At 46.4% G+C, this 25,183-nt stretch overlaps 2 protein-coding genes and 1 long non-coding RNA gene across 3 annotated transcripts in view; 2 read left to right on the forward strand and 1 right to left on the reverse strand.

The window, feature by feature from the left end:
- LOC119153459 overlaps positions 1-10,908 on the forward strand; it is an 11,283-nt gene extending 375 nt beyond the window's left edge. Inside the window, exons 2-4 of the long non-coding RNA XR_005106142.1 lie at positions 6,360-6,482; positions 6,864-6,944; positions 10,845-10,908. This is a non-coding gene — a long non-coding RNA (uncharacterized LOC119153459). The remainder of the gene's footprint in view (positions 1-6,359; positions 6,483-6,863; positions 6,945-10,844) is intronic.
- The window catches only part of LOC119153454 (golgin subfamily A member 2-like), a 54,215-nt gene extending 40,587 nt beyond the window's left edge, over positions 1-13,628 (forward strand). The window contains exons 12-15 of the mRNA XM_037400014.1: positions 11,698-11,791; positions 12,449-12,555; positions 13,106-13,164; positions 13,414-13,628. Coding sequence (XP_037255911.1) covers positions 11,698-11,791; positions 12,449-12,555; positions 13,106-13,164; positions 13,414-13,597 — 444 coding nt within the window. The 3' untranslated portion in view covers positions 13,598-13,628. The remainder of the gene's footprint in view (positions 1-11,697; positions 11,792-12,448; positions 12,556-13,105; positions 13,165-13,413) is intronic.
- On the reverse strand, positions 1,095-4,844 carry LOC119153456 (DNA repair protein SWI5 homolog). Its single transcript, XM_037400017.1, is given in 6 exon segments — positions 1,095-1,759; positions 1,761-1,804; positions 2,264-2,318; positions 2,320-2,362; positions 3,463-3,651; positions 4,582-4,844. Coding segments are annotated over 5 exon segments (288 nt in total). The 5' UTR covers positions 3,585-3,651; positions 4,582-4,844; the 3' UTR covers positions 1,095-1,735.
- Positions 13,629-25,183: the final 11,555 nt, after the last annotated feature.

Raw genomic sequence — 25,183 nt, forward strand, 5'->3', positions numbered from 1 at the left:
GTGCCATGGCGCCTCCCAAATGCCCTCGCTTAAGCGCTTCCCGCCTGCATTCCTGCCACTGATCCCTCAGACCCCCTTTCACCCTCCCCGAACATACAGCCAGTGCATCAGGGGGAGGAGGAAAAAGGTCTAGCTCCTCTTCCGGGTCTATAGGACCTGGGTCCAAAGGTTTATCGGTGTCAATGGAATCATTGTCCGAGTTGTCCTGTTCCCGCGCTCGGTCCTGTGCTGTGAGGGTCGCTGCAATCAGTGACAGGAGCTCTGGGGGCAGAGGAGGTGTGGAGGGAATCGCCGTCGTCGACGGTGTGTTGAGAAGAGCCGCGCTGTCGGGGGGATTTACAGCCTCCCCTGGTTTAGCGCCGTTAGTAGAATTAGCCCACGCTTGGCAAAGAGGAGTCAGAATTTGCCACCAAGGCGCTAAACACATGCCTGCCACGGAGTCCCCCTCCACGGCAGCATCACACAATCGCCTGCCGACCGCTTGCCAGGCAGGAATTTGCAAAGTGCCATCAGGTGGAAAGTCCAGCACTTTGTCACGGATCCATTCTAGCAGAGTCACTAGCTGCGGACCCATCATCACGTTCTCTAACAAAATTTGTGTAAAAGGAGAATATAGTGCATTTTGCGTGACAGTTTTCCGTAGTTCCTTAATCATTTCCCAGTGAAATGCCTGATACTGGCCCGGGTGTCTATCTTGTAATATCACGGGAAACGCGTGCGCTCCCTCTTTCATACTTTCCAAGCGCACTCTCCTCCACCCCTCTGTAACGCGTCTGCCGATAGCATTTTCATCATCGCCGCTGCTCCCCTTATTACCGCTCTGCCGCACCACTCGCTTCCTCCTTACTTTTGACTGTTCCTGTTTTAGCCGCAAGAACGAAATGTGCTGCTCCAGTTCCTCCAGGCTGTAGCCTCTGTAGCAGTAAAGGTAATTCGGCACCTACCCATTACTGGGTAGCGCTGCCACACCGTCACCATTGAGAGTCCTCAGAAAACATTTGAGTAATAGATGTTCCAGTTGTCTCAGATTAGAGGTTAAGAATTTGCTCCCAGGTTCACGCGCTGTTTTATAGGCTCTTCAATAAGTGAATTCCTGAGAAATGTGACAGCTGCTTTATTCAGACAGGACAGTTCAATACAACTTCACCTTTTGCCATTCACCACAGAAATGATACAGAACCTCTAGCTACCCGAGCAGTTAAGTACAAAAATGCAGAATACCCAGACTCACCCAGATGTGATCATAAAACAAAACCAACCCCCAAGCCACCACAAATTCAGCCTTCTTCCCTTGCTGCTTCCGAGGGTTTTTTCTTTTCTTTCAAAGCAGCTATTACATTGCACGTTTGCATGCCCTCGCTTCCTCTATTATTCAGTAACCAAACAGCCCCTGGATGCTGGAGAGAAGCAAGGTCTCCACGGGAAGAGTCTTCACATCAACCTGAATTACGGCCTTTCCAACAAACGAAAAAAAAAAAATACTGTCCCATCAGACAGGAGACAAAATCATCCAAAGTCCTACATCCCTTTCCCACAAGCAGGACACAGCTGACAGATTCAACAGCTTTCACGTTGTAAAGCTGCTCGGAAATAAGGCTGTTCATGCACGCGCTGTTGCAATTCCACACACAGCTTCTGAGGCCACCTTCTGTCCGTTCTGAACCAATACCACACCAAACCGTCACGGCCCAGTAAGTGTCAGCTTTGCAGGACGGGGCAATCTTCAGGTTCAATACTAGTCGCTAAGCTCCAGGTCGTATGTATTCAGGGCAGAGCTGCTTTGTAGTAACCCCTCGGATAACAGCTGGAAAAGAAAGACCGCTATTTTCATTACAGAAGTATCAGACCAGTCAGAAAAGTTGTGTTTTCCTCCCAGTAGCCCCTAACTCTCTCACAGAACCTCCCATAGCTAAGGAACCAACCTAAGGTTTTGCAGCTGCGCTCTCTGCTTGTCTCAACACTCTTTTAAAGTATATGAAGAGCAAAACTGACAAAAATTGGTAAGACTGAACAAAGTTTGGCAGTACATAACACAGACTAAAATAGCAGTAGATGACAATTCTTTCGCATGTTCGGTTCTAAACACATCCTGCGAAAATAACGACAGAAGTGTTTGTGCCTGCACAAGTGGCTGGGCAATGAAAGCCCTAGAATTCAAGAATCTTTAAAACAAGCTCTGCCTTCGTGGCGTAGTACCTTCTCTCTCTCTGTCTACATGAAAACATTGACTGAGTTGTTCATCAACAGTTTTCCCCTTCCTTACCCAGTTTGCCCAGCAGCATCTGCCCAGCATCTTTAATATCATTGTACTCATGGAGCGAGCAGAGAAATGTGCTGCTCCAATTCCTCCAGGCTGTAGCCTCTGTAGCAATAAAAGCAGAAAAGGTCAAAAATGCCGCACGGCGAGTGTTGCCCCTACTGACCCAGCACAGCAAGGAGATTTGAGACGCTCAAGCCTGGCACTATCCAAAGCAGAATCCGAAGGCAGCAAGTACAGTTGCTGCAAGTCATCAACACGAAAGCTACAAATGAGTAGACCCTCATTTTGAGTGGGGTTTTTTTTGCCGCATCGACTTACAAAAAAACCCCAACCCACCCGAATTCTCAGAATCAAGTAGGAACAGGAATAGGCTGTGGTGAATTCAGTTTATATCTGTATCTCTAATCTGTAGCTAGTGAAAAAAAAAGGCGTGGTGGTAAAGCAAAAAAGCTTTGGGAACAGCCTTTGTTGCTCTGCCGTTTCCATTCTCTGTACTACACATGACCTTAGAAAATAACACTCCTTTGCAACAAATAACCCACAGAGATACCCTCTCTTTAAAAACCAAGCAGCAACTTGATCTCAAAAGAGCTGCTAATAAGCAGCTGCCACAGTAGGTCATAGAAACCACAGTTAAAACAGTTGCGCTACCCTGTAAGCGGCACCCGTCTCTTTCCAGGCCCTTCGCTTGCCTGGGAAACACCTCTGCTTCTTGAACACCAACGTTTAACCCACTCGCTTCAGACAGGAAAGAAATAGACACTTGATCGGGATGGAACAAACAAGGAAACCGTTTCATCCGGGGCTAAACCGGGCAGGTCATACAAGCCACAATCTCAATTTTAATTCTCACATGAACAAGGCCTTCTGGTAGCATGATGTGTCATAGCATCACGACGGTTAAAACCATTCATTCCCAGTTCACAGGTAATTTGCCTCAGCAACACCTGGGGTAAAGTTAAAATGCTCCTGTCCCAGCTCCTAGTGAAACCTGGGTTTGCTTTACCAAATAAAGTGGAAAGAATTCTCCCTTAACGGGTCCCATAAATCAAAACAACGCTGTAATCAACGTTGCACAACACCACGATAAAAACGGTGGCGTAAGAGGACGGCTTTTAGCTCTAAGCCCTAGACCGTATTTTTTTTTTTAAACAAAACCAACTGAGGCATCACAGCGGACACTGAGCTGGCCAAGGACGTACTCGGACAAGAATTGTGCAGTTTCCTGGTCTAGAGCAAGGTCTTTCTGCTTCAGCTCTTCGATTTCATACTGCAGGGCTTCTTGGCTGGTTCCATTAGGTCGGCAGGACGCGGGACGGGGCATCTGTAGAGCACAGGAGACATTTCACGCTACCTCAGCCCAGGGGAAGATGCTGCGGTGCTGGGGGGCACTAACCAGAAAATCCTCTGATGTGTCTGTCAGTGGATAAAAGAGGAGAAAAAAGGGAAAACGTGTCTCCTGGGCAGGGAGGGGGGAAGCTCAGGTAAAAGACTGATGGGTTTCTGTAACGTTGCCCCGCCCCCCATCATATTCTACGGCGTTTTGTAGATTTACAGCGTCAGGTGACAATAAGACCGTAACCCCCACAATTTCGGTGTTCAGAGGCGCTGCCAGGACGAGGCAGCGCCGGGGGGCGAGGCCGGCAGCTCCGCCCCAAGAAAACACACCCCCGGCCGTGCCGTGCCGTGCCGTGCCGTGCCGGGCCGTGCCGTGCCGGGCCGTGCCGTGCCGTGCCACAGACGGCGGCCGGGGCAGCCCTGGAGCAGGGCCCGCTCCCCCCAGCCCGCGCAGGGCCTCACCGCGGACCTGCAGCCGGCCGCGCCGCTCCGCCGGCCGCCACCGGAGGCCCTGGCAGAGCAGAGCGGCGCCGCGTCAGGGGCCGGGCCGCGCCGCCTCAGCGCAGGCACGGCCCGCGGCGGGGGCGGGGAGCGGCTGGTACCGAAATCTCGGAATGAAAAACTTGCCGACCCCGATGTGAGGGAGATAAGCAGACACTTCTTTATGGACGGCCGGGTGCGTGAGTGAGTCCTAATTACTAGACCTACATTCTTTGTGTAAATATATTTACCCGGAACTGATTGTCCCCATTCCATGCCATTTCTTTATATCACTATTATTAAAGTTCACGGTTTCTTGGCAGGTAGCTACGAGTTGTTTCATTCGGTTGCTCTCAGTCCTTGGCCGTGGTACAGGGCTGTACAGAGGATTCCACAGCAGCTTGTGTGGTGCAGCTGCTAGTTCCACTAAAATATATTTCTTATTCCTCTACAGTTCTATGAAAATGATTTTATAAAATCAAATAAGGTTAGTTAATTGTAACCGTTAGCAAATCTGTAACACGGGGACCCGGCTCCTACCGGCCGGGCCCGGGCCGCGGCGGGGCGGGCGCGCTGCGACCCGCGCTCGGCGGGACCCGCTCGGCCAGGGCTGCCGCCTCCCGCCGGGCCGGCCGGGTGCGCGCGGGGCCGGCCGGGAGCGGCAGGCGCGGGCGCGCCGCGGGGCACGCTGGGAAGTGGAGTCTCCCAGCGACAGGGCCCACTGTGCCGTCAGCGCCGGGGAACAAACGTCTCCGGGAAGCTGCAGGTGAGCTCTGGGTGGGGCACGCCGGGCAGCCAGGTGTCACCCGAGCAGCGGGCAGTGCGGGCTGTCACCCGAGCAGCGGGCGGTGCGGGCTGTCACCCGAGCAGCGGGCGGTGCGGGCTCCAACACGGGGAGCAGGCACTGCAAGGTGGCACCGGCTCCTCCAGTCCCTGCAGTAAAAGCAGAGCCACCGGGCCCGGCAACCTCGAGGCGATGGAGCCCGGCCGCGAGCCCCGGCCGGTGGAGCCCGGCCACGAGCCACAGCCCGGCGCCGTGCCAGAGCCGCGGGAGCCCGGCCATGAGGCGGAGCCCGGCGATGGGCCGAGCACGTCGCGGCACGGCGATGGGCCGGGCCTCCAGGGCGGCAGCGCAGGCTGGGCGGGCCCTGGCTGCTGCCGCCGGCGGTGGGCGAAGCCAAGGCGGCCCAGGCGCGAGGCGGCCGTGGCGGACGGCAGCGGGCAGAGCTGGCTGGCGGCGGGCGAGGAGAAGGTGAGGGGCGGCGGGGGCCGGGGCGGGCCGGGCCGGCGGTGCCGTGGGTCCGCCGGGTTCGGTTTGGCGGTTTTCCCTCCCCCTGGCCTCCCCCACACCCTTTTTTGGGGTTTTTTGGTCTCATGTTGCTTATTTCCCCGGCCTTCGTTTTCTCCCCGGCCGCGGCGTGGGCGGCGTATGTGAAAGTCCTGGGGAGGGGAAAGTGTCCTGGAGCGGTTCGGGCTTCCGTTTTGGAGTTCTGCCAATAACGGGGCCTTCTTTCCCCACCTGGAGGCCGAGGCGCGGCCCGGCCCGGCCCGGCGGGGGGGCGGAGGGCGGGCTGCGGGCTGGGGAAACGGGCAGTTGACCGAACTGCCTGGGGCTCGCTTGCCTGGGGGCTTCACCCTGCTGGAGCACGAACGATTCGGCTCGGAAGACCCAGCCGAATTCAAGCGAATGGCTTATCAGACTAGCTTCTCCGGGGTGAAGCGGGTGCGATTGAAAAATCCGTTGTAGGTTGCTTCTCCCCTTAGTTCACAGTGACTACGCTGCTTGTATTAACATGGCGTTTGTCTGTAAGGACTGTAATGTTCCTTCTCAAAGTGTTTCACAGAGTGGGAGACCTTACTGTCAGGTGTTGATGTTTCACTTAACATTCAGATTTCATTGCCCTTTACTCATTTTTCCTCAATGCTCTTAGTTAGAACCCTAAAAAAACCCCACCCCAAGATACTTCTTTTCATCTCCTTGTAGTTGCAGGATGGAGTATCAAGTCGTTTCCCAGCAACTCTTAGCTGTGTACAAAAGTTGAACATTTGCAGCTCTGAGCCTCTTGTCATAAACTCATCACATTAGATCTTACTTTAGCCTTTTTTTTGGACGTGTTTTGATTTTTATTTTTCTTCCCCCCGGGCGACAAACTCATTGAAGAGCGTTTCTCTTGGCCTTACACTTGGTCTTTTTACCCAGTGGAGCTGGGGCTGGGGGTTGACATCATTCTCACAGAAGGCATGTTCTGTTTGGATTTCAGATTATTATTATTTTTCACAGCTGAAGGAGTATCAGCAGAAGAAGAGCCCTGGAGCAGCTGCTGGAAGTAAGGAAAACCACAAAACTAAAGGAGACGGTCGACCTGAGACTCCCCTGGGCGATGACCAGCAGCCTCCAGAGAACGTGAGTGCCTCGGTCTTTGTCCCAGCTCATTTGCTACCTCCTTGTTCTTTGGTTTTCTGAACAACGTGACTAGAGCCGGGAAATGGTTATGCGGGTGTAATGGATGACTGGCGCAGCTGCCTGTATCGCCAGCACGCGAAGCGTGCCACAATAGTTAGCAGCTACCGCTGCTGGAAGGTGCACACTAGAGCTCAGGGTACGTGCCAAAGCCGTGTCTGATCATGCGGCGCTGTCACGCAGCCCTGGGTGTGCCCAGAGCTGCTGCTTTGAGCTGCGTGCTCCTGGCCAGCCGGAGGATGCCGGTTTCTTTGGCTCCCTCCGATCGACACTTTCTCTCTGTCCTTTTCTGAGCCGTTCCCCCTTTTCTTTCACCTCCTTCAGATTCAGAACATTCTGAAGGTGCCGGTGTCGGACCTGAAGCGCTCCAATGGGGTAGCCATACCCTCATTGGACAGGAGGAAGGTGAGGCAGTGCTCGTGTCCCTCGCAGTGACTCGCTCTCCCTACTGCATGCTTCAGGTTCTGTTTACGCTGGCCTCGATTTCTTGGGTGGAGCCTTGTCCTGACATAGCCCCTGTCAGTTGCTTGAGTTTTGTTGCTGTTTTTATTATCATGGAGCTAGTTGATACCATGCGTTGCCATTGCTCGTAAAGTGCTTGCGCCCTTCTGGTTTGTGTCGAACTGAACGTGTGAAAAAGTGAACCTTGTCAAAACCTCTTCCGCGAGACAGCTGAGCTTTGAGGAAAAGGAGGAGTGTGGGGTGAGGCGATAAACTAACTGAGCTGCTGAGGGCAAGTGCAGTAGGGAGAGGCAGTGTTTTCTTAGTCTGTATTTCTCCCGCTGTGCGTGTCGTTGCTGTATTCCCTAGGGCCTTGCTTCTGAAGGGCATGACTCTGCTGATCTCCAGGCAAGCAGCTGCCCTGAGGAAGCTGTCTAGTTATTCCTGCCAACCCATTTTACAACAGGCGATGAAACTGGCAAGTTCCAGTACTGGGTTTAAATAGGTTTAGGCAGGAAGTTGGATCCTTTGAGTCAAGCGTTTACAGGCTTTAGCGTCTTCACGTTGCCAGGCTTCTGAAGAGGAAAGGGCAGGAACTATGCCGATAAGCAATAGAAACGTGTTCAGGCACAAACATAAAACCCCAGCCTTTTTAAACCAATTCTTTTCAGGCAGTTTATTTAAACGGAAGGCTTGATCAAATTGTGATAGAAGCTCAGGGAAGTCAAATTTGGTAGCCCAGAGTTGTCTTCCGCTGTTGCTGTGGCAAAGCTCTGATTTTCGTTTCACTTGCATCATTTTGGTAGCTTATTTTCCTACCATTGCTTCAGTTCAGTTGTCATAAAGTAACTCCTGTTTACTACATATCCGTGCGTCTCTTATCAATAAACGTAACTATAGTAATCACCAGGGGTACCAGTTAGATGCAGTGAAACCTGCAAGATGGAATGGAGTTCACTCTGATTTGCCTTTGTATTCCTTTTGTCCTGTTAATTCTCTTGATATTTGATGTGGAGCTTTAAGCAGTCAGCTCAAGAAAACACTCCTGGATCTCAGCGGTGTCTGCAGTCATCCTACTGAACAATATGATATTTAAGCATTGAGAAGCAAAAAATCCTGGTTTAGAACGTAAACTTTCAGCAGTGGGAAGAAAAGCTGAGTGGGATGAATGGACAGCATGTATGCATGGAAAGATGTATTCTTGATTTAGTGGGAAAGAATGGGAAATCAACCTGCATCATTGACATTAGCTTGTCGCAGAGGGAGTCTGCATCTCTCCTTACCCAGAAAAGGATGTTTTCTCTGTGTGGTACTTTGGAGTGAAAGGCGCTATAAGGAGCATTATTGTGATAGTCAGTTCTTCCTTAGTAGTGACTTGTTTCCGTGGGGAATAAAACTGGCTGACTTGACTGCTTTGCTTGTAGTCTACATCATATGTGAATGGAGAAAGTGCTGTTTCTTCCACAAATATTAAGGAAACGGAAGGAGGTTGTTCTCAGTGTCCCCGTCCCCCCCCGCCCCCTTTCTTATTTGCTACTGTTGATAACTTACTGGGACTCTGCTTTCGGCAGTGTTAGCGAGACCTAATTGAATGCACAGTTCTCGTTCACTGCTGTCTAGTGTTGTCTTGTGCTATCATCGGGTAGTTGTGATCAACACTGGGGGGCAGGTATCGGAGGTGTTTCCAGTTTGGGGACTGGGGATAATCTGGCTTCCGTGCAGCTGCCGTTCTTATTTCTGAGTCACTGTTGGGTCAAAATGAAGCCTTGGCAGAATGGATGAAATGTGTTGATGTCTCAGCTGCTTTTGTTGAAACGGTAGATTTTTGTTTTGTTTGGAGAATCTGATTATCACAGTTCGATAGGATTTATTTTTCTGTCCTCTTTAATTCCTGCTTTTTTTCCTCCCCTCCTCCTCTTCTGCTCCTTCCTTTTTCTCCTGTCTGCATGTGCCCATCAGACACGTTACCGGGAGCTGGCAGTAGCCCTGGATTCCAGCAATCTTAACGAACAAGCAGTTCGTTACACAGATAGAGGAACTGGTAAGAAACAACCCAACCAACCAGTCTGACATGGTCCTCGCTGCTCCTCCAAGCTCTTTGGGTGTCTGCAAAGTTATGGGTTCCCTCCTAGTGCCACAAGGAAGGCTGCTTACACGGCACTCTGTAGGGAACAAAATGAGCTGCACGGAAAACCTGTTAAGGGGCTCAAAGTCTAAGGCCGCTGGTGAATGTATTGGCTCAACTGAGGAACAAGAAACGGAGTTTTGTTGTTTCCATTTAAGTGTGCTCTGCTGATCTCATCAGGCTTTCCCTGGATGATAAGCATCCTGATAAAACAGCTATTTCTGCGCCTGTCCGAATCCTTGAAACACACAACTCTGGTGCTGGCAGCAGTGTGAAAACCTGTTTCTGCAGGTGGTGCTGCTGGTCTAACGATATCGGCAGAGTGGGAGCAGTAGGCCTGAGAGGGTCTGGGGCTGGTTTCTGATCATATCCTCAGCTTCTCTTGGCGCGATGAGTGAACTGCTTTGTCCTGTGGCCTGCATGGATTCCCGCTGCAGCTTTTCAGCCTTCAGCTTTAACACTGCAAGAAATGCAGCCAAGTGGACTTGTTTCAGTCTGACAAGAGCCTTTCTTGTGTGAAATGCTTTTCCCCATTGTGTTCCTCTGTAAAAGTACACTTTTTGCAAAGTTCAGCATTTCCCGGTGTACCCCGTGACCCCCCCTTGTTGTTTTCCTTTGGGCTTTGGGTTATTTTTGTTCCATTCTGTTTCTTTTTGTGTTTTAGCTGGGCTGCAGAGGAACTTGGCATAGTGCATTGCCCACCCAAGATTCTCCTTGTGTGCCTGCTTTTACGCTGGCCTGCAGCTGTGTAGGGCCTTTGCTGCATTTGTGGTCTTGCCTTTGCTTTTGCTGGTTATGTTGTGCATGGGCATTGCTAGAATCAAAACCTCTCACTCATCGCTCTTCCATCTGTAGTCACCTTTCAAAATGCATTGAAGTAGTAGCAGCAGTAGTAAAGAAAGAGCTTGGACAATGCTCATTCTTTGGGAAGGCAAAAAAGCCCTGCTTATGTAGTTAGTTACGAGGCATCTGTGAAGAAGCTGTCAGGGAGACAACAAGCAAATAGCAAACACAGCAGCACAGTTGTGTGGCGGCCTGGGTAGGCAGCTGCCACCTTTGTCTCCTTCACCTCATATCTAAAGGTGCATTACCTACGGACAACAAATCTCCAAATACTTCACCGCTAAGATGGAAATGGGCTAGGACAGAATTACCCCTTCTCTTTGTATCTGGCTTCAGCCCTCCCATACCACCTCCCGCAGAAGTCTGCCAACACAAGTGCGGCTCTGCGTGACTTAAGGCCAGCTCTTCAGTGGAAGAAAGGTCTGAGGTCTCAGTTCAAGGAAAAGACTACGTTTTTCTTTGGGGTTATTGGTTGGTTGTTTTTTTTTTTATTATTGGTGGTGTTTTTTAAAAAAAACCCAGCATTTCTGGCGATCATCCCAATACACCAGGATTACTGCCATCAGTTGCACAGATGTGGGGGTGCGAGTTTAACTGAAGGTGGTAGATGCTCAGATGTAGACATGGAGGGGTTTCAGCAGCGGTGTTGGAGAACAACTGTGGCAATCTACTGAGCGATGAAAAAGATGCCTGGCATATGAAGTACATTAGTGAGGGCAGCTCCAGATCTCGTATTTTTAATAGCTAAGATGAACTTCCTAGTCCTCTACAGAAAGGACTACAGAAAGTGGAAATTCTGTTTGCGTGAATTGGGCATGTATCCTACTTTGTTGAAGTGAAAATGTGTTTCAGATGTATGAGAGTATTTTCTCTGGTGCATCACTTTCCTTCCACAGAAAGAGCAGAGCCAGGAGGCAGTGGATCAGCTGGAGAAGGTAAAGTGTGTCCTGGTTTTGGATAGGCAGAAAAATAGTATCTCTTCCTTGGCGGCGCAGAGAGTATAGTGGGCTGTGGCCCAGGCACGTGTGGTCTTGTCTTATGTTAGATTCAGTTTCATTTGTAGCGTAGGGTTGAATGATTTGACTTCATGAGTTAGGCCTGCCTGGCAGGTAGCGTTCTTATTTTGACACAAGCGAACGTTTAAATACTCAAGTATTAGAGGAGTGTGGTGGAGGCAGGAGAATACAAGTCCTTGCCAGCAGCTTGCTTCCAAGCACTACCGTTTTTATGCTAGCAGCGATTGTGCTATGCTGTTACTGCCAATCTAGGATGGATAAATAGTGAAGGCGTTCAAATAACGCAGGGCTGAAGTATGTCTTTAAAAGGCTGCTGTCGTTTCGATGCTGCAAGTCCTACCAATGTATCACTGCTTTTTTAGTTTGCTACAAAACAAGGGTTACCCATCTATGTTTTTGTGCTGAATAGGCATCATTTCTTTATACAGGAAAAGAAGGAGTTGGAAAATGAATTTTCTGAAGAGCAAGCTGCACTGAGGGAACAGCTACAGGTATGGCAGAGCCTCCATTACAGTAACACTGCCTGCCTTCTGCTGTTCTCTGGATTACTGACCATTCATAGTCTTTACTCGGGAAGCCGCGAGCGCGTCCCTTCAGGAAAACTGGGAGTCAGCCAGACTGTGCTTAACTGCACGAGCTCTTTCCCTTTACTGAGTTAGCCTTTTGTGGCAACAGTGATGTTGCAGTTACAAGCAAAGAAGTTTTGTGCTGAGCCGATTTTCCTTTCCCAAAGGTTCGTATCCAGACTATTGGAATTCTAGCTTCTGAGAAGTCTGAGTTGCAGGCGGCCCTTGCACCTACTCAGGGAGCTGCAGGGGAGAAATCAGGTAATTGACTGTGGGCACTCCAGCTCAAGCTGTTGGTCAAAGTGTGAATTTCAAGCCAGAGGCATGACAGTTGCTGGCAGCCAGCTCACAGCAGTGGCCGACTCCTCGGTGGGCAATACTTGGCACCATCGCTGCCTCTGTCGCCAGAGCTGCCCCCAAGTGGGAGCATGTTGATCCCATGGCAGTTGAGGTTCTTTTGTGCATCGCTAAAGCCTTGTCAGCCCTGTTCAGCCCCGGCGACTACCCCAGGCTGTTCCTTTCTGACTTTCTTCTGATCCTTTTAAAACTTAGTTCCCTTTTTGCCACCCTCCCTCCCACACAGCTATCGCGTAAAGGTAGGTTTTACCCGAGCCCTTCATTCTGAACCAAGTTTGAGCTACTTCTCCTATTAGAAAGAAAGATCCCAACCAACATATTGCCTACTCCGCAGAGGAAGTTTCGTCATCTCCCTCAAAGTGAGGATGGTAGTTACAGAGAGCTTTACTGCCCAGAGCTGCTAGTGAGCCACCTGTAGAGCCAGGGGCGGAACCAGGCCTACTGACTTGCAAAGCTCTGTGCTGCCTTAAGAGCTTGTAGACAAAGTAGAAAGTGCTGTTTAGCAGTTCCAAAAAGCTCTTTGTGGTCCAGCCTCAACTCACTCTGTTCTGACTTGTTCAGGAGAAGCCGAGAGCCTTGCGGCTCGTTTACGTTCATCTCACCAGAGGGTAGTGGAGCTGGAACGTACTTTGGCCTCCGTCTCTCTGCAGCAGAAACAGGCAGAGAAGGTAAGAGTCACCTCTGCTTATGCTTCACCAGCAGCTCTGCCTTTGGCTATTTGCTTGTCAGTACACTAATGTTTGCATTCTGTAGTCCCTGCTCGGAGAAGAGGCAGAAATTAACATTCTGAATTGTTAATTAACCTTGTAAAGCCCTGTGTTCTCCATGGTCAAGGCAAAGTTCATTCAGGTTTCTGTGACCACTAATCATATGGTCCAGTTGCTGTCTTCAGATCCGGCACCTCACTTCATTAGTCTTGCCAGCTCCACACGCAACAGAAGCGCCACCGAGACCTTGTCTCAGGAGGGTCTCCATCAGGCAGACACTTCAGTATTGATATTCATCCAGAAGTCTGCAGAAATGACCTCACGTTCAGTTAGTAGCATCGCGTTTGAAAAGGCTGAGCAGATTTATTCCTGGCAAATTCAGGAGGTTCTAAGCAACCTGTCCTGAAGGGTTTTGCCAAAGTTCTGATGCTTTCCACTTCAGCTGATGTGCTAAAGGTGAAATATTTTGCTGAAGTCTGCAGCTGAATCAGTCATTTCTTTTTTTCTGCAGCGTAATGAAGAGTTAATGAAGGAGCTAGAAGACCTGAAACAGGAGCTGTACAAACAAAGGTAAGTCCATTTGCTGCTTGTTACTGCAGAGTAACACTGCTCTTCCCGGTAGAGCCACAAAACATCACAAGGGGCATGCACCACAGGTGGTGACTTGGGAGGCTGGATATTCAGCTTAAAAAAAGTGACTGGATGTGATGTTTCTGTGATTCTAACTGTTACGACTAGCTGGACTGTAAATTTATGACATGTACTTGCCCAGACCCATAGTACATACAGTGATGCTGCTTTAATCTTGGTTTGTTTCAGCAAAAGCAGTGAGGAAATGAAGGTGCAGAATTCAGAGCTGTCACAGAAGATTCGCTGCCTGGTTTCCCAGGACTCAGCCTTGCAGTTATATATGAAGGATTTGCGTAAGAAACTGGACATGGCTGAACGGAGGATCCAACAGGTGCCCATACTGCTTCCAGGCTGTGAGGGTAGATCACACTGACCGTTGTAAGACTTTGCTTCTGAGAGTGGGGGCAAGGTTTAACCCTTGTTCGGAAAGGAAGGCACAAAACCTCATCAAGGCATCCTCTTGGTCAAAGGCCTTCAGCGAGGCCTCTGAGGAACAGAAGGTCTGTTTGAAGGAGCTGGAGCAGTAGACTGAAAGCTGTTGTTACGCTGGTCTGCGAAAAGAATGTTGTACAATATGAGAGGGTGACTGAACATACAGCGCGTGACAATACGAAGACTTTTCCTGCTTTGTATCTGTTTGGCATTTTGGTTACGCAGCTGTCTCGTGGTCTCACTGAGAAGCCAGTTGAATAGGGGTGGTGTTTGTACCCACCCTTGCAGAAGGTGAATTGGACAATGGTAACTCGAAGGTCAGCTGGGGAAAGTTAAGAGAAGCAGCCAGTTAGGAAGGGAATTCAGGAAGCCAGCTGTTAGCAGTTCAGAGAGCAAGCCGGTGTGAACCTGAGCCTGTGAGGGAAGAAACTGCTCTTTTGTTTATTTTTGGGTTTGGTTTTTTTTTCCTCCCCAGTCAGTGGCTTAAGTTACCCTTGAAATAAAGGCAGCTGCTCCTCTTCTGGGAAAAGTACTGTGTGCCAACTGACATGCTCCAGACACTGGCTTTAAATTCCTGACGTGTTTGACAACTTTTAAAATCACAAGCTTTTAGACCATCTGATCTGGCTGTGTAATACAGACTCTGGAAATGCACAAAGTTTCTGAGCCCAGATTTTTAGATTAAGAAAATAGGTTTTAATCAAAGAAATAGTAAATACAAAACTGGTAGGGAGGAGCTGTCTAGCTCAGCCTGTTTTACAGGGCTAAAATCTAAGCTTTTTGATTTTAATCTCCTTCTCCCCTCCTCTTTTTTTTTTTTTTTTTTTCATTAAACATCACCGTGAGTTTGGAGCACTTTAAGGTTGCCACATGGATCATGTGGCAGGTTACTATCAGGGGAAAGGCTATGCAGAAGTGGCCTGTTAACATTTTGCCATGACTTTTTGATATTTCTTGGCAGTTGTCAAATCAGGCAGGGAGTCTGCTCTGGATCAAAGTGATTTCAAACTCCAACTCCCATTGCAATTTAAAGTCACTAACAGGAAGCCTCAAATGAAGTAGTCTATTTCAATCTTGTTCCTAGAGCACACATGCAAAACATTAAAAAGAAAGCTGATTTTCATCAGCTGTAATCAGCAAAACTTGCCGATCAGCAGCTCCTACTGGACAATGACAGCTAAGCTCAGCCCTCACAGAAACGCACCACTCTGCCAGCCAGCAGGGTGCCTGCTATAGGAGGTTTGCAATTCCTTACACACATATGGCCCCTACCACACCTTTCCCACCTAAAAAGAGAAGCACTTAAAAGTTTGAGAACAGCACATGCAATATTTCTACTTTACTGGAAACTGAGGTCGAAGTAGATCTGGGTGAAAACTGGAATTCAAACAAAACACAAATGACCGATATGGCTACAAAAATATTTACCTTGGGTACACCAGCCATGCAACCATCACAACTTGTTTAATCACACAATGAATTAAAAATTAACTTGTCAGTGTTTCTACTCATACCTGTTCGGAGGACTATAATCTACGTGCTGTAGAGGACTAGAGTAACTTCAAGTTCCTGGTCCTGGGCCAAACACTTCTACCAGTTCAGTGAACTTTTAAAAACACATCATCACCAGATACCTGCCACGTTCATTTTTATTTCATGGCAGTGACTGAATATAGAGAACGGCAGGCTTGAGCATCAGCTGTCACTTTCAAAAGTATTTTTTACAGTACAAATCCATAGAAGAGAATGACATATAAAAGCTACCGAGTGTTTTAAAGCAATTTCACTGGAAATGGAGCCAGGCCAAGCGCACTGAGCGTGCCAGTCACGCAGCAGGGGCACACCACGTGAGGTAGAAGCGAGGAGGTAGAAGAGCAGCTCAGGGCCACCCCGAGTGGAGTCCCAGCTCTCACAGCACGAGCAGTCACTGCCATCCACAGCAAGCCAAGCAAGTCTCCAGCTGGAGCTGTTATCATCAGCACAGAGCTGCCACAAACCATCGCAAGCCAACCGAGAGGGACAGCTAGAGGTCCCGACAGGAGGGAACTGGCTGTGCACAGCTCCGGCCTCAAAACCCTCTGCTTCAAAGTCTCTCCAGCGTGGGTTTATCTCAAGCCTCTCAGGAGTTTTCCAATAGGGGCAGCATCCATTGCCACAGCACACCCATAGCCCAGCAGCACTGACCACAGCTTTTTCCAGCCAAGGTGCAGCAACATCCTAACTCTATAAAACTGTTTTCCAAGAGGAGCGTACCATCACCCCTCGCATCACAGGCGGGGACAGAGGCCTATGCTCAGCTAGAGGACCCCACTCCCAGCACAAAACACCAGCCTGCTCAGCAGTGAAGGAGGGCTGAAAAAAAAGTTGGCAGCCAGCCCAAGAGAGAACCCCACAAGCTACCTTTGGTCCTGCAGATTTCTATGAGGTTCACCACGTTCTCATGTTTGAGCAGCTGGAGGACTTTAATCTCTCGCAAGGCTGTGATGGGGAACTGGAAAGGAGAAAGAAAGGACGGGGATTAGGGCTGCGTGAGACCAGGCCACCCCTGCCTAGAGAACAGGAGACACGCGACCACGGCAGCTCGGCAGGGGACCTGCTTGAGCAGCACTGTCACAGGTCACTGAAGGCCGATCAGAGCTTTAAAATAAAACACCCACACCGGTACTGCGCACATTTCTTTACCATCAGGGCACCACTGCGGAGGGACATTCCTTCACAACAGAGTGGTTGTGTGGTGCTGAGGCAGGCATGCAGGCACCCCTCCCTCCTCTCCTCATCTTCCACATTTGTAATGGGACACGGTACGGCCTGGCTCAAGCTGCAGAGCAGCCTCCCCAGCTACTGCCTGCGCTGTTTAAGCTGTTACCTCGCTCCCCAGCTTCTCCCATCTCTTGCACACCCCTGAGCACACGCCCTTCACACACTACCCGGCTCCTCCACAAACAACAGCCAGCCAGCGGGGAGCCCTGCGCCTGGGGGGGGATGACAGGGTTTTGCACGGGAGGAGGAACGTGTGGGCAGCGCCACCTCCCAGCAGCTGTCCCATGCAGCCCAGTGACCACACAGGGACTGCACCACACTGCTGCCTTTGCAGCCAAAAAGGCGATAACAAGCCGTAGGCCTTGGCAAAGCCACAAGGCCCAGCGTTATCATAGTATCAGCAGGAGAGGAAAAAGGCCACAGGGCTGGGATCCTGTCCACACCCTTACAGGTTCAAGATACAGCATATTATAGCTGCAAATATTGTGAAACACATTTACTCTGTGAAAACACATCTATGCCGTCCCAAACATTAGCCTTCAACTACAAACGTGCACCGCGCACCCCACACCCAGGCCTTCCCAAACACAGTCCAGCCATGTTCTGGCATTTACCCCCTTCTTCTGCCATGCTGCTGCAGTTACCCCCTCCTTCTCATTTTCCATCAACACTTTTTTCAATGCTACCGTTACCGATTTGTTAATAAGTTAAAATCAATTAACCAATTGAATAAAGTCAATCAATCTTATAAAATCATTTAATAAAATTAAAATATAGAAGGATAAGAAATATATTTTAATGAAACTTAGAGTTGCACAGTAAAAGCTGCTATGAGATCCTCTGTGCATCCCGTACCACGGCTAGAAGAATGGGCTAGAACCATTGTTAAAACTTAGCTAATAACTTTAGGGTTTGAAAGGTTCCTTTGTATTTGACCAGTCTTCTGTATGTAGAAGTGTATTGAAATGTCAGAATATGAGATGAATGGAAACTGGGGAGAGTCGACTGGAACAGCTTGTAGTTACCTGCCAAGAAACCGTGAACTTTACTAAAAGGTAATTCCGGCAGGGGGAGATCGCGACCACCGACTCATATACATACCACCTACCCAAATCGTACCCCAGACCCATTTCTGGACCTTTCTAAGCTCTACTGCGCAGAATCGGATATAGGAGGAGAATATGTTAATGACTTGTGGGAAATATTATGATTATGCATGAATACTTAATGAATATGTATGAATAAGTTCTATATATGGAGTTTGATTTTGAGACCTGGTGTGTGTTGATCGTGAGAGGACTCGCTCACGCACCCGGCCGTCAATAAAGAAGTGTTTGCTTATCTACATCACATTGGTGTCGATAAGTTCTTCATTCCGAGATTTCAGTAACAGTTTTGGCGACCCAGATGGGACCTCGCTGAAGGAGACCGGAGGAGTCGGGGACCTGATCGGTTCCAGCCGGCACCGAGGACTTCTCGGCGATACCCATCGATCCCCGATCCGTAAGGCTCTTCGCGACGTTCCCTGGATTTTTGGTAAGACACTTCTTTTCTTCTTAATTGCAGTAAGTGGGTTGGAGTCCCACTAAAGTAAGTAAGTAAGTGCACTAGAGGAAGTGGGTAGGAGTCCCACTATAGTAAGTGTATGGTAAGGAGTGGGATGGAGTCCCACCAGTGGGTTGGAGTCCCACTGAGTAAGTCTGCCTGTCAGACGCAGTGAAAGCTGCGCAGGGTAGGACTGGGAGTCTGCCCGTAAGGCATAAGTGAAAGCTATTGCAGGGTTGGACTAAAAGGATCCTTGTGGAACTGGAAGCCTAGGCGTCTGCCTGTAAGACATAAGCGAAAGCTATTGCAGAATTGGACAAAAGTGGAGACAAGAGAAACTATATGCTATAGTGTTCTCTAAGGTAGTGCCTCTAACAAGAAGTTAGAAGAGGTTTTTGGGTTTTTTGTTGTTTTTGTGAGTTTGTGTATTAAGAAGAAAATTAAGAGGTACAATATTGTGTTATATGTTTGTTTAAAGTAACTGTGGGAAAGTGTGAGTGTGGCTGTAAGGGTGAGACGTGTAATTGAGAACGAAAGCGAGTGTGGAGTGTGGATCCGCGGATCGGAGTGACAGAGTTGAATAATTGTGTATTGTACTGTGGGTAATTACACCATGGCAACTAAGTTAACTCGGTTGTTTAAAAGTAAAAGCTTGGGTAATCTTGTGTTAAATGATAAAATCCCGAAAAATTCTCCATTGGGATGTTTACTGGTGCATTGGGGGGATTTATATGAGGATTTGCCAAAGAGCCAGATGATTGAATATTGTAATAATTGGTGGCCACTATATATATATTAGAAAATCAGGAAAAGTGGCCCACCAATGGGACACTGAATTATAACTCTATTTTGCAGTTAATGCTGTATTGTAAAAGAGAAGGGAAATAGAATAAAATGCCATATGTGGATTTGTTCTTTTACTTAAGACAAAGAAAGGATTGGCAGGATGAATGTAAGCTAACTATTAGAGATAATTTAGTAATGGCTATAACTTCTGATAATAAGAAAGTGGAAAAAATGTTGTTTAAATTGTGAGGTTGGGAGTGGATACAGGAGCGACATTTTTTATTAAATACCTGTAAAGGAAAAACTGGAACAAAAACAGGCCATTCCTGCAACCCCTGGATTTGAAATTTGGAAATAAGATAATTACACATGAATTTTTGTATGTACCAGAGTGTCCGGTACCCTTGTTAGGAAGAGATTTGTTATCTAAATTAAATGCACAGATTGTTTTTGATGAAGGAGAACTCTTCTTGAAAATACCTGAGTCAAAAACGGGAGAAATCCTGATGATACAAGAAAAGGTAAAGGAACAAGAAATTCCACCAGAGGTGGATTTGGCAGTGATCCCTACTGTATGGGAAACAAATATTCCTGGTAAATTGAAACTAGCAGAACCGGTTAAAATAGATTTGAAGGAAGGTGCAGGAACAGTGAGAATTAAACAATATTCAATCAAACCAGAAGTGAGACAGGAATTGAAGAAATTGATTGATAAATTTTTGGGAGTATAAAATTTTGGAAGAATGTGAATCTGAGTATAATACTCCTATTTTACCAGTCAGAAAACCTTCGGGTGAATATAGACTGGTACAAGACTTGAGAGCAGTAAATCAAATAGTTAAGGATATTTATCCTGTGGTAGCAAACCCTTATACACTGTTAACAGCATTGAGGGAGAATTATCAGTGGTTTACAGTGCTTGATTTAAAAGATGCTTTCTTTTGTATACCTTTGGAAAAGGAAAGCAGAAAACTGTTTGCTTTCGAATGGGAAAATCCTCAAACCAGGCAAAAGATGCAGCTGACATGGACTAGATTACCCCAAGGATTTAAAAACAGTCCAACTATTTTTGGAAATCATTTAGCAAAGGAACTTGAAATCTGGAAACAGGACAAATCAAGGCCTGGACATTTACTTTTACAATATGTGGATGATATATTGATTGCTACAGAAGAAAGGTCTACTTGTATACAGGTGACTATTGACCTCTTGAATTTTCTTGGACTAAATGGGTATAAAGTGTCCAGAAAGAAAGCCCAGATAGCCTGCCAGACTGTGATATATCTGGGCTTTGAGATTTCAAAAGGACAACGACAATTAGGAAAAAATCGCAAAGAAGCTATTTGTGGTATACCTGAGCCGAGAAATATTCATGAACTCAGAGCATTTTTGGGAATGACTGGGTGGTGTCGCCTTTGGATCATGAACTATGGGCTAATAGCTAAACCGCTGTACGAGGCCCAAAAGAACCCTTCCTTTGTATGGGGCCCACAACAACAAAAGGCTTTTGTAGAGTTGAAGCGTGCCTTAATGTCTGCACCTGCCTTGGGACTGCTGGATCTAACCAAAGATTTCCAGCTGTTTGTACATGAAAGACAACACCTTGCACTGGGCGTGTTAACCCAGAGGATAGGAAGCTGGAATCGACCAGTCGGATATTTCTCTAAACAACTGGACACAGTGAGTAAAGGGTGGCCAAACTGCCTTCGAGCAGTGGCCGCAACAATGATGCTCATACAAGAAGCTCGGAAATTGACTTTGGGAAGAACAATAACAGTCTATGTTCCACACATGGTGATAACTGTCCTAGAACAGAAGGGGGGACATTGGCTGTCCCCCAGCCGAATGATGAAATACCAGGTGGTATTGACTGAACAGGATGATGTGATTCTAAAGACAACTAACCTGGTAAATCCTGCAGTGTTTTAAGTTCCATACAGGAAGAAGGACGACTGGAACATGATTGCTTGGCTACCATCGAGTATGTTTATTCCAGTCGTGAAGATCTGAAGGATGTGCCATTGGAGAGACCAGACTGGGAACTGTATACTGATGGAAGCAGCTTTATGGAACAAGGAGTTCGATACGCCGGATATGCGGTAACAACAGAGACTACAGTTATAGAAGCAGGAGCATTGGCGAGTACCACATCAGCCCAAAAGGCGGAACTCATCGCTTTAATTCGAGCCTTAGAACTAAGCAAAGACAAGAGAGTAAATATCTGGACTGATTCAAAATATGCCTTTGGGGTAGTGCATGTCCATGGAGCTTTGTGGAAAGAGAGGGGGTTATTGTCCTCTCAAGGATCAAACATTAAGCATCAAACAGAAATTTTACGATTATTGCAAGCAGTTCAAAAGCCAGATCAAGTAGCAATCATGCACTGTAAGGCACATCAGATTGGGAATACAAAAATAATAGCTGGGAATAATTTAGCTGATAGAACAGCAAAAAAGGTAGCAAAGGAACAAGCATTGCAAATGGCAATAATTCCTTCTAAAACAGTAAACCTTCCGAGGGAAAAAACCAAGATATTCAGAGGAAGATGACAAATTGGGTCAGTTACTAAATGCTAAGGAAAACTTAGTGGGATGGTGGGTAACTCCTAACGGACAAGTAGTAATTCCACCTCTTTTGATGAGAGAGATAATTCAAATGAGACACCAAGAATGTCACTGGGGGGCAGAAGCCTTAGTAACATCTTTACGAAAGCAAATAATATCAGTTAAAATGTTGGGAATAGCTAAAATAGTAACTGCAAAATGTGAGGTATGTTTGAAAAATAATCCAACGATTAAGAAAAAGGTTCAAATGGGTAGGCTGAAGTCTGGTACAGAACCTGGAGATTATTGGCAAGTAGATTTTTCAGAGCTGCCTAGACAAAATGGGTACCGGTACATCCTGGTAAGGGTTGATACTTTTACAGGATGGCCAGAAGCCCTTCCCTGTCCCACCACCCAAGCAAAAGAGGTTGTAAAGTGGTTATTACAAGAAATAATTCCGAGATTTGGAGTTTCTATTGGAATTTCTTCTGACAGAGGTCCACACTTTGTTGCTGAAGTAGTCCAAAGTACTAGCAAAGTATTGGGTATTAATTGGGATTTACATACGTCTTGGAGGTCACAATCTACTGGGAAAGTGGAAAGGATGAATCAAAGTTTAAAAAGACAAATAACTAAAATTAGTCAAGAGACTAGTCTAAAGTGGCCTCAGGCGCTTCCATTGGCATTATTATGAATCAGGGTACAGCCAAAGAGTGGAACCTCAGTCAGTCCTTATGAATTATTATATGGAAAACCATATGAGCCTCCAGAACCAAATCCAAGCATACATGTAAAAGGAAAACAAGATGTGTATAACTATTTGCTTTTTCTAAGGAAAACTTTGGCTGCAATATGGAGTGCAGTAATTTGGAATAGACCTTTATTCCAGGAAAATTCAGAGCATGATTTCCAACCAGGAGACTATGTCTATGTGAAGACCTGGACCTCCGAACCTTTGCAGGAGCACTGGAGACGACCTTTCCAGATACTGTTAACCACTTTTACAGCTATCAAAATTGCAGAATTGGATGCTTGGATACATTATACTCAAGTGAAGAAAGCACCTACTCCGTGGAAGATTGTGAATCATGACCCAGAGACTTCAAAATTGACACTGAAATATGTCTAATTTTTTTATATCAGGTTATGATTGTTCTTTGGATTTTATTTTGGTCGGTAGTGTTGGTGGGATCATGGGCTGGCTTGGTGGACAGGAACAAAAGACAAGTAGAAACAGAACAAGTGATTGAAATTCCCAAACAAATGGCTGAGGAAAATTTGATGGTAGGATTGACTAAAGAATTTGCCAATTTACAAAATGTCACGCAGATCACTGCTTGTTTGCCAATACCGAGGGCAGTAGGTGAATCTATTCCATGGGGAATTTTAACCATGAATCTGACCAATCTGGAATATAAAAATGAGACCACCTATTGTGAACAAAGGCCAGTAACTCAATGGTATGAACAAGTAAAGGTTATTAGAAAACAGTGGAAGTCACCAGGTAAAGAAACAGATTGTAAAAAAAAACTATTGAATCATGATTTTATAACAGGATCCCGACCTAGTGCCATAGCTTGAGTTCTTCTTCCTGGGGGTCCAAATCCCCAGTTAGGATGGTGTTCTTATGATGAACAACTTAAAACCAATGTGAGCAGAAGTATCATGAAATGGAAGCGTAACAAAACTGGCCAAGGTACCCAATTAGTAGAACAATGGGACTCTATATGGTCTATGTCCATATTTTCCCATTTTCAGTATATAGCAAGAACTTCTTGGTGTTTTACCTGGGATGGAAATGTTTGTTTCAGTATTACCCTGGGTCAATGATAGATCAATTTCATCGGGAGAGAAGGAAAATAAAATAGTGCCGTGGTGGAAATGTGAAAAAGTGTATGATTGCAGTAATGCAGACTTAGTAATCCAAAGAATTCCTCCATAGGCCACTGTTTTAAATTTTTGTCGAGGTCTTAAGAACACTCTCAATTTAACCAGCACTTTTACAGTTAGAAAAGGAACTCTGTTTAGTTGTAGTAAAACTGCTATTTGAAGTCCAGGACATTTAGTTTGGGCATTAAGTGATGGAACCTGGACCACACATTTACCATTAGATGGTAAGGTGAAACAAATTACTTTAGGCATGCCAACATTGTGTCCAATTTAGAAGAAATCTCCATTCAAAGGATCCTTAGAGAATTTGGAATTGAAACGAATAAAGAGATCTGAGATAAATGATGATATTTGGAATGAACCATTTACAGGAGTGAAAACTGGTTGGGCACTTGAATCGCTTTTAAATCCTATAGCTTCATATAGAAACAGAGCATGGCTCTATCAGTTAACTGGTCAAGTGGAAAAAGTAGCAAACGTTAACAAAAAGGGGTTTAAGGAATTGAATATATAATTACAGGCGACCTCCAGAATGACTTTACAAAATAGAATGGCACTAGATATGCTCCTACTTAAAGAACATGGAGTATGTGGGTATCTCAAGGATAAATTGGACCACTGTTGTATCCACGTTCCAAATGTCACTCAGGATGTGGAACATGATATAGACCTATTGGGAAAAATTGAAAAAGAAACTGAAACAATTCAAAAGGATATGTCAGAAGATTGGCTTGGGAAAATTTTTAACAAACTGGGATGGAATTTGAGCTCTTGGATACAATCTATAATTAAAACTTTGTTTCTGTTACTAATTGTCTTTTTGATGAGCATGCTAGTATATGCATGTTTGAAGAAACAGTTTACCAATAGAATTGCAGTCAATCGTATGATTATGAGAGAAGTACCAACTACTTTATCAAGACATGATCCATCACCAAAATATGTTGAAACAAAAGATATATGAATAATGTGAAAGTATTGAAATAATGATTTTCAACACTTTCAAAGGGGGGAAATGTTATCGATTTGTTAATAAGTTAAGATTGATTGACTTCATTTGATTGATTAATTGATTTTATAAAATCATTTTATAAAATTGAAAAATAGAAGGATAAGAAATATATTTTAATGAAACTTAGAGTTGCACAGTAAAAGCTGCTATGAGATCCTCTGTGCATCCCGTACCACGGCTAGAAGAATGGGCCAGAACCATTGTTAAAACTTAGCTAATAACTTTAGGGTTTGAAAGGTTCCTTTGTATTTGACCAGTCTTCTGTATGTAGAAGTGTATTGAAATGTCAGAATATGAGATTAATGGAAACCGGGGAGAGTCGACTGGAACAGCTTGTAGTTACCTGCCAAGAAACCGTGAACTTTACTAAAAGGTAATTCCGGCAGGGGGAGATCGCGACCACCGACTCATATACATACCACCTACCCAAATCGTACCCCAGACCCATTTCTGGACCTTTCTAAGCTCTACTGCGCAGAATCGGATATAGGAGGAGAACATGTTAATGACTTATGGGAAATAACATGGTTATGCATGAGTACTTAATTAATATGTATGAACGAGTTCTATATATGGTGTCTGATTTTGAGACCTGGCGTGCATTGATCATGAGAGGACTCGCTCACACACCCGGCCGTTAATAAAGAAGTCTCTGCTTATCTACATCACATTGGTGTCGATAAGTTTTTCATTCCGAGATTTCGGTAACAGGAGCACATCTCACGAGTGACCAAACCACTTTCCTCAACACAGGTAGTGACTTGGATGGCCAAGTATTCTGCTGAGGCATGCTGGGGTTGTGTAGAAGTAGCGCTGAAGAACCTGAGTTACAGTTATAAAAATATAAAAGAACATTTAGAAACTTTTCATATGTATTCTTTACTATTGGTCATTTATACGCTATCTTGCATGAACACCTAGCTTAAGTATATTTTTATTTTATAACCATCTTTTATCCTGTATGCAGAGGTAGTATAAAGATGCACTGTTA

The sequence above is a fragment of the Falco rusticolus genome, chromosome 9, assembly GCF_015220075.1.
Source record: "Falco rusticolus isolate bFalRus1 chromosome 9, bFalRus1.pri, whole genome shotgun sequence".
NCBI lineage: Eukaryota > Metazoa > Chordata > Aves > Falconiformes > Falconidae > Falco > Falco rusticolus.